General features: G+C 40.4%; 1 protein-coding gene across 1 annotated transcript; it reads left to right on the forward strand.

The window, feature by feature from the left end:
• The first annotated feature begins 333 nt into the window (after positions 1-333).
• Positions 334-2,292, forward strand: LOC102704665 (pentatricopeptide repeat-containing protein At5g55740, chloroplastic). Its single transcript, XM_040520168.1, has one exon. The coding sequence runs from the start codon at positions 334-336 to the stop codon at positions 2,179-2,181; it is 1,848 nt and encodes a 615-aa protein (XP_040376102.1). The 3' UTR covers positions 2,182-2,292.
• Positions 2,293-9,224: the final 6,932 nt, after the last annotated feature.

Raw genomic sequence — 9,224 nt, forward strand, 5'->3', positions numbered from 1 at the left:
TCTAGGAGGAATATTCCTCTCCTGGGTCTAACCCATTTCACCCATCCACCAACTAAACAGGGTCAGAGATAGATTGGCTCTGTCCCAACCTATTCCATCCCTGGAATCAAACATATTCTAACATTATTTGTTAGAAAGTAGGGATTTCGTGCGGAGCGGGGTCAGGCTACAAAATCTAAACACGCTTAATGGGCCTAGAGAAACGGAGGCCTAATAGGCCCGAGTAAGTAAAGGCCCTGTTAGGCCCATGAGTCGGTGGAAGTGGAACGACCACCTCACGGCCCTTACCCGCCTTATCCTCCACACCCGAAGGATTTTTTCCAACCCTTGGCCATGGCGCCGCTCCCTCTCCCGCTCCCGCTTCCCGCCACTCGCCACCCTCCCAAACCGCACGAGTCCCCGAGGGGACCCGCCCCCGCCTCGCTCCACGCCGCGCTCGCCGCGCTCTCCCAGCAGTGCGGCGCAGGAGGAGGAGGAGGCGCCCTCCGCGACGCCTTCGCGCTCGTCTCCCGCGCCGAGCACGACACGTGCGCCGCCGCCGCTGCGGTCGGGCCGGAGGTGTACGCGTCCCTCCTGCAGTGCTGCGTCGCCGCGGGGTGCCTCCGCGCGGGGCGCCAGGTGCACGCCGCCGCCGTCAAGCGCGGGCCGTACTACTGCCGCCACGCGTACATCGGGACCAAGCTCGCGGTGTTCTACGCCCGGTGCGGCGCCCTCGACGACGCCGAGCGCGTGTTCGACGCGCTGCCGGTCAAGAACGCCTTCGCGTGGGCCGCCGTCATCGGGCTATGGAGCCGCGCCGGGCTGCACGGCAAGGCCCTCGCCGGGTACACCGCCATGCTCGAGGCGGGCGTTTCGGTGGACAACTTCGTGGTGCCCAACGTGCTCAAGGCGTGCGCGGGGCTCGGGCTGCTTGGAGCCGGGAGGGCGGTGCATGGGTACGCGTGGAAGGCAGGGGTCGGGGATTGCGTGTACGTGATGAGCAGCCTGGTGGACTTCTACGGGAAGTGCGGCGAGGTGGAGTACGCGAGGGAGGTGTTCGACGCAATGCCGGAGAGGACAGTGGTGAGCTGGAACTCAATGTTGATGGGGTATATACACAATGGGAGGATTGATGAGGCTGCTGATTTGTTCTATGATATGAGGGTTGAGGGCGTGCTGCCAACGAGGGTGAGTGTTCTGAGCTTTCTATCTGCGTCCGCGGATCTTGAGGCTCTTGATGGGGGAAGGCAGGGACATGCTGTGGCAGTGTCAAGCGGCCTGGAGATCGATTTGATTCTGGGCAGTTCGATGATCAACTTTTACTGTAAGGTTGGGTTGGTGGAGGCTGCAGAAGTGATATTTGATCAGATGGTTGAAAGAGACGTTGTCACCTGGAATCTGATGATTTCAGGGTATTTGCAGGATGGGCAGATTGACAAAGCCTTTAGCACATGCCATAAAATGCTGGAGAGTGGCCTGAAGTTTGATTGCGTGACATTAGCATCCATTATCATGGCTTGCGTGAAATCTTACAGAATAGAGCTGGGCGGAGCTGCTCATGCTTATGCAGTCAGAAACAATCTTGAATCAGATAAAACAGTTTCTTGTGGGCTGATTGAATTGTATGCAAGTAGTGGGCGAATTGAGCATGCACGCGGAGTATTTGATTCCATTAGATGGAGAGATATAGTCGCCTGGAAAGCGATGATTTGTGCTTATGCAGACCATGGAATGGGCTCTGAGGCTCTGAAGCTTTTATATCAAATGCAGCTTGAAGGCACATCTCCAACTGCAGCATGCTGGGATTCTGTAATTTCTGCTTTTATTCAAAATGGGCAGTTTGATGATGCCCTAAAAACCTTCAATGAGATGCTTCTAACAAGCACACGCCCCAATCTACGCACCTGGAGTCTGTTAATAAGTGGCTTGTCTCGAAATGGTATGCATACTGAGGTAATGAATCTATGTTGCAAGATGCAAGAAGTAGAGCAAGCACCTAGTCCAACAATTTTTTCTGCAGCACTTCTTGCTGTTAAAGCTGCAGCTTCAGTACATTATGGAAAGGCAATGCACGCATGCATAATTAAAAAGGGCCTATTATTGTCAAAATCCGTGATGCAGTCGCTGCTAAACATGTATGGTGGTTTCAATGATAGAGGTACGGTAGACAGTTTGCTGAGATTTCTTGCTGCTGCACAGTAAATAATTCAGGGTGTCAACACTATGGTGTCAGTAAATTGGGACATACAGGTTTACAGGTTACAGTTGTACATAAATACATGTAGTTTGCACATATGAATTCGTATTGATAATCCAATGCTTATTTTTGGAAATCAGAGTGATCAAGAAAGAACGATCAATTGGACCGGTTCTACACGAAATAGCATCTCTCCCATGCTTCTGTTGACCTTGCAGACTCGTTATGGTGCTTATGTTGTGGAGTGTGCATCTATCAATATTACTGGGAGGCATTATTCATAAAACCAGAAGGCTTTTATAAAAGTCGGTCACCCTTAAGGGTTGAAACCAACGAGTAAATATTTCTGCTGTGGCCACATGGCTCTCTTTCAAATCTACAGCTAGTCAGCTACAGGTGGTCGAATTATTTTCAGAAAAAGCATAACTGTTTAGCCCCTGCAACGATGGATATGATAACATGCTGAAAGATGTGCTGCACTTTGCTGTCTTCCAATTGTTCGGTTTTGAATCAGGATGGCTACTTTGTGCTGGCCCTTTTTCGGATACTGTCAGAAAACAATGTCCAGATGTTATGGGCAAATTGTTATTGTTACTACTATAGGTCCTTAGTTCTTGTTACACTGAAAACAAAAGCGTAACTGTATATTCATCTTGTAAACTGTCATCAACACATTGTACATATCTTCTGGACATACAGCAAACAGCATGCCACTCCAGAAAGTGCAGAATTATTACTCCTACTCGCCTGGAGTTACCACATCTTCCACACGCCCCGTGCTAACATCTGGTGTTTCTCTTTTTCGCAGCCTGCATCTGATCTTGAGGAGGAGCAGAAGGTTCCAATCAGAAAAACCGGCGTCTTTAAGACAGAGAGAGAGCCTGGCTGGACCATCCAGCAGCTAGCTAGATATTGCAGCAGCTGTTGGCACATGACTCCTCTTGATGAAGCTTGCATCTACAGACGATCGAAATTATTATTCGCCACTGGGTAGCTCCTGTAACCACGGATAACGTGTCGAGAGATGTGCCGCATTCATGGCGCGTGTGTGCCCCCGGTTTGCTCCGTTCTGGATCAGAATGTGTGCCCCTGCACTGGCCCATTTCGGGAAGGCATGCTCGTTTTTGCGATGCTGTTGTTTGTGCAGCCCTCGTTACAGCATCAGCTAACAGCAGCACAGTAACAAGTGTTTCTACTCACTGTGAACTGGAATTGCTTCTCCAGACTTCCAGAGCTTCCGCATAGTGCCATAGTAGAGTATATATGTTGGTTATTTTGATTTGCTGTGGTAAGTAACAACCAAGTCATAAACTTCACAGCTGATTTTTAAGTTCCTTGGTTGTTTGGAGAACTTGAAAAACTGATGTGTTCTGTTCTTGGACGGGACATGAGCAAGATTGACGTGTTTTTGGAAGGAAGGGGCATGGGATTTTCGACCGGGGAGAACTCTCTCGCTCGCTCGCTCTATGCATGGGTGCACCGGGCACAGTCATCTGCAACCGACCTGACCTGACCGGACGGCGTGATTAATTAAACCATCGTTTTCCCCGATTCGGTAGCTGGATCGCCCTCGCTGTCGACGGCCGGCCGCCACGGCGAAGAGAGGCGATGGCGGGGGCGACACGGTCCAGCTTTAGGAAGGCAGGCACGTGAGAAGTGGGCACGCGCCGAGGCGAAATCATGGAGACCCCCCAGCCGAGTGCGAGTGCTAGTGCCCCCATGTGTCCTCGTCACTCACTGCTCGGCAAGGCCTACAGCCTACTACACAGGAAAGCCAATGCCACCGTGCCAAATGCCAATGTATTGATGCGATTTAAAAAAACTTTTTGTTTGAATTTTTTCTTTTTTACACGTACGTTTTTTTAACTGTTAAACTATTTATGTTTTTTAATAAAATGTTTCTTGGTAGATTTTCATCACCTCACACTTCTAAAATATATTTTTTAACTTTGAATTAGTTAAGTGTATCGTTTATATCATTGAATAGCTATAATAAAAATCAAAAAATATTTTATCTTAGGTTTTCCGGCAAAAAAGAACACAACTTGTATGAGTAGGGCCGCGTTCGCCCATCCCTCTAGGATAACTTATTATCCTCGTTTTCCACGCACATGCTTTCCGAACTGCTAAACTGTGTATTTTTTATAAAAATTTTTATAAGAAAGTTATTTTAAAAAATCATATTAATCTATTATATATATTTTAATAATTAATAATTACTTAATTATGTATTAATCTAGTACTATGTTTTCCACGTCAGGATAAGTTAAGTTATCTCTACCCAAACGAACGCGGCCAGGTATGAGTGCTTTTTAAAGAGAGAAGGTCTACGCGGCTTTGAAAATGCGACGGAAACCACTTAAAAACCGAGGTACAAAATGATGAAATTTAAACGAGTTTTTGCAAATTTTGATTGGTTTTTGACGATTCAACGGGGCTTGCATTCAGATTTTGTCCGTCCATATCTGTACCGATAAGAACCGTACGCGAGTTTTTACAGGCTCATAGGCCCGACGTTTTGCCGGGGCGATATGTCGCGCGCGTGGCAGATCAGATCTCGCATCGCATCCACCGTCGCTGATGCTGATGCGTGTAGTAGTGACCGATCGACCGGCGCATGCACGGCCGTACACGGGGGCCAGCGAGACGAGCTAGCTCCTGGTGCGTGTCCGGTACGTCGGAGGCGCCATGATCGTGCCGTCCATGCAAGGCTAGCTACAGCGCGCGTGAAGGCCACATCTGCGCGACCCACCCTGCCCTGCCCTGAATGATGCCCATGATCGTTGAGGGCAACGTAGCTGTCTGTCTTTTTTTCTCTTGACGAAGATACGGTGGAAGACTGTATGTGCACACGCATTTCTGTACTTGATGAATGTTACGTGTAACCTTCTGGTTATTGCACGAATTCTGCCGATTCGCGCTCCGTAAGTGAGGTGATAGCCGCTAAAACCGAACACTTTTTTGTGGGTTTTTTTTTACCATAACTTGAGGTATAAAAAATTTTAGTGTAATATTCTAATATATTTTTATATTAAAAAATATGGTATATCGAAATATTTTTTAAGGATGGTAAAAAAAAAGCTCATCTTTTCTCATATTTAAGATCTGTGGAAAGTGTATACCTTTGAGATGAGCTCGACGACTTTATAATGGTAAAAGCGCGATGAGATCATAGTTTGTTTTATCGTGTTGTTATCTCACGGTTATCGCAGTAACCCCTCCAAACTATTTCAGTTTTTGAAACTCTCAATTTTTCAGGGTTACCTCATGACTTTATGGGTAGAGCTTTTTACCCCTTCTTAAAAGAATACCTCAAGATACTATACTATAAAAAGTATGGTAGCTTAAGATATTTTTCAAGTATGATAAAAAAATCCTTATGGGTAACCAACTAACCATATAGTTAGGGATGAAAATGACTCAGAAACGAACGGAAACCACCTTTATCATTTTGGTTTTCATATATTTTTCTGAATCAAAATCGAAATGGAAACCTCAGATACGAAAATGGAATCAAATATTATCGAATATGAAAATGAGACAAATACGAATTGGAGCGAATACGACAATGAAAATTTATTGCACTATAAAACCCCTCAAACCGAGCTTCTATTTTTTTCTAAAACCAAAGATCAAAAATTCCAAACACTAACAACTAACAATACCACTATTTATCATTACCACCAAGTTCATAGATCAATTTGTTAATGATTATTTTAATACCAAATAAATGCCATAGTTTATAAATTATTATGAATTAAAGTACATATCTCATAGATTATTTATATATCATATTACAAAGTAAAGTACATATCATATAAGTTACTGTGAAGTAAAGTGTTTATGTATATGTTTTGACTAATTAAGGACTTTAGGTTAATTTGCTGAAGTGGACTGGGCTATTTGGGCTGATATTATGGATTTATGTTATATAGGATTGCAGATATTTCTAGAAAAAAATCTAAAAAGTTTCAGAGAAAAAATCCAGAAAGTTTTTAACCTATTTCGATTTCCGATGATAATGCCTTATCGTCCGTTTCCGTTTTCGAGAAAAAAAATCTAAATTCGTTTCCATTTTCAAATTTCGATCGATGATATCTGTTTTTAAGAACTGATGCGGAATCCGAAAATATTTTCAACCATTTTTTTTTATCCTTACACATAGTTAACGTGGTACAGGATACCATTTGATGGCGGTAATCACCCGTAAAACGGTAAAAAAAAACCTGATGATTCGCTGCAGGTACTTCCTCCGCTTGTTCTCCACCAATGAAAGTCAGGATAATTTTGATTGAACAGTCACACACTGACTTCACATTTCACACCGAGTGTCCTGCCGTTTCTCTGCTACTGTTCCTCCACTATCACACCGTACCTTATTAGAACGAGTACAACAACTGACCGTAAGCAGCTCTAAAAATTATCAATGTAAAGGAGAGAGAAAAGAAAGAGAAAAAGTGAATAACTAGTTATAGCATAAACTTCAAAACATTATATGTATAAAAATGACTATATATTAATAATATAATAATGCAGTATATATTTAATATACCTATAATATAAATTGAACAATTTTTTAATACATGAAAAGATTTTAGAACTACCATATGCTCCCCCGTCCCATAAAATAGAGGATTCTGACTATTCAATTATAATTTTTGAGCATTCTTCTTATGTAAAAATTTAGTGTAAATATAAAAATTTATAAGTAATTTTTAAAGTACTTTCAATAATAAAGAAAATAATAAATAAAATAAACAATACTTTTAATTTTTTTTAATAAGACGAGCAGTCAAAAAATATAAATAGAAAGTCAAAATCCTTATAAGTAGTATTATATTGACTTGCTCCCCCTGTCTGCATAGGCTAAAACGAGAAAAGAAAAGGATGAAGCTCAGATGAAAAGAACGGGGCAGGCAGGGGGTGCAGTAAACAACGAATAGACGCGTAGACCGGTCAAGATAGCGCACAGATTAATTAGACTCATAAAAGATTCGTTTCGCAGTTTTCAAACGAAATCTAAAATTTATTTTATAATTAGACTAAGTTTAATCTTTCAAATATGTGTTTAAAGTTTTAATGTAATATTTTTATAAATTTTTTTTAAACTAAATAACCCCTAAAGACGCGCCCGGCCAGCCTTGCACGAGCGGGCCACGCAGTCCGTGCTTTGTAACCTTGTCTACGTGTAACTCTCCCTTGGTTCCTCACTTCCTCCCGGTCCATTGGTCTCCATCGACCATCGGCACTCGCCAACGTCCTCGCCTTTTGACGGATACAGAGGTCTCAAAGACATTTCCAGTACCTCTTTCTGTTGATTATATTTTATAAGCTAAACTTTAAATTTTTAACTTTGATTTTAGAATAGATTTTAATTTTTTTCATCATACTTATTTCTTAGCTTAACGTCTAGATCGATAAGAAACATGCATATAAAATTTTTATTTATAAAATATTTTTTATTTATAAATATGTCATTGGTCTTTTTTTTTCTCTAATAAGCAAACAATTACCCCTTACCTTTGCCTATTGGCGGCAATGTAGGCTTCATAAGAAAAACAAAAACACATGATGCTGTAATGCTATTGTTATTTGGCAAAGCACCGTAGGCCTTGCGTATTAGTCTGGATTTGTGATGTATGATCACGTATCTATGATTCTAAGTATGGACAATCCAACTTATATATATTTCAAATAAAGTTCATGCATTATGCTAAATGTACTGAAAAAGGAGTTCCCATTTTTTCTTTTTAGCATTTTTTTAAACATTTATGCGATTAAGATTTTCTGGTGACCATGGGTCCACCCGGACCACCCTTGGATATACTGGTGGTGCATACCTGTACTAAATCTCAGTGTCTATAATATTACACACATAAGATGCAATGCATAAATTTAGTGAGGTAATTTGCTACTGGTATTTATCTTTGTTAGATGTCAATTGCTTGAAAAAAATAAATCCACAAAACAATTTTATTAGACGCTGGAATGAAATCAAACAAAGTAGCATATGGACACCAAGCACAAATATTAAAGCAAATCTAATCGGCAGAAAAATCGATTGATAGATTAAAAATTTTCAAGCTATTGATATCAATAGTGAACCTGCATCTTTTGTTACATGAATCAAAGGGCGTACTTGTGATTGTGCGCTAGTTGTGTACACCCATGGTGGAGTGATTGTTTGGTTTTTTCATGTAAAATACTAAACAACATATTTATAAACGAAAAATAATTTATGAATAAAAATTTTATTTAAGTATTTTTATTTATCTAAAAACCAAAGCTTAAAAATAAAATTTGGTAAAAAACCTCAAAATTAATTTTAAATTTAAGGTTGAAAGTTTAAAATTTGGCCTATAAACATAAACGAAAAGATGGGGTAAAAAAAACTCTCGACAGTGGTTTGATGTTTGATAACATTAACTTTTAAACCTATATTTGATCACTCGTTATATTCTTAAAAAATTACATAATTAATCATTCCAGTTTTTAATACATGTTATCATTGAATTTTGGATCATATTTGACTATTTATCTTATATTTTTATACACGTAACATAAATGTAAGTTGTAAAATACATTGAACAATAAATCAAATCAGATAATTACATAAAATTTTTGAATAAGAGGACTGATAAATAAGTTAGGAATAATTAAACTAGTACTAAAGACAACAGAGATAGCACTCCCTCTTTCCTAAAATAGAATCTTCTTTACTCATTTGTTTGTCCCAAAATAAATTAACTTTAAGCAACCATTATATTAGAGAAATAGAGAAAACATTATATTGGAAGTAGATAAAGTGAGAGACAAGTATATGTGAAATGATGAAAAATAAAATTATTTTGGGATAGAATGAGTGTTATTTATTTTGTTATGATTTTTTCATTAAGTAAACGTTAAAGACAACTTATATTATTATATATTTACGAAATAAATTTAAATAAGACAAATGATCAAACATATAACAAAAGTCAATTGCGTAAAACATTAAACAAAATCCTTGATCCAAGCCAGTATACAATAGTGGCATAGAGAACCGAAG

The sequence above is a fragment of the Oryza brachyantha genome, chromosome 1, assembly GCF_000231095.2.
Source record: "Oryza brachyantha chromosome 1, ObraRS2, whole genome shotgun sequence".
NCBI lineage: Eukaryota > Viridiplantae > Streptophyta > Magnoliopsida > Poales > Poaceae > Oryza > Oryza brachyantha.

Bases quoted from the DNA above. Each gene is read 5' to 3' on its own strand.
- LOC102704665 (XM_040520168.1), top strand. From the start codon at position 334: ATGGCGCCGCTCCCTCTCCCGCTCCCGCTTCCCGCCACTCGCCACCCT.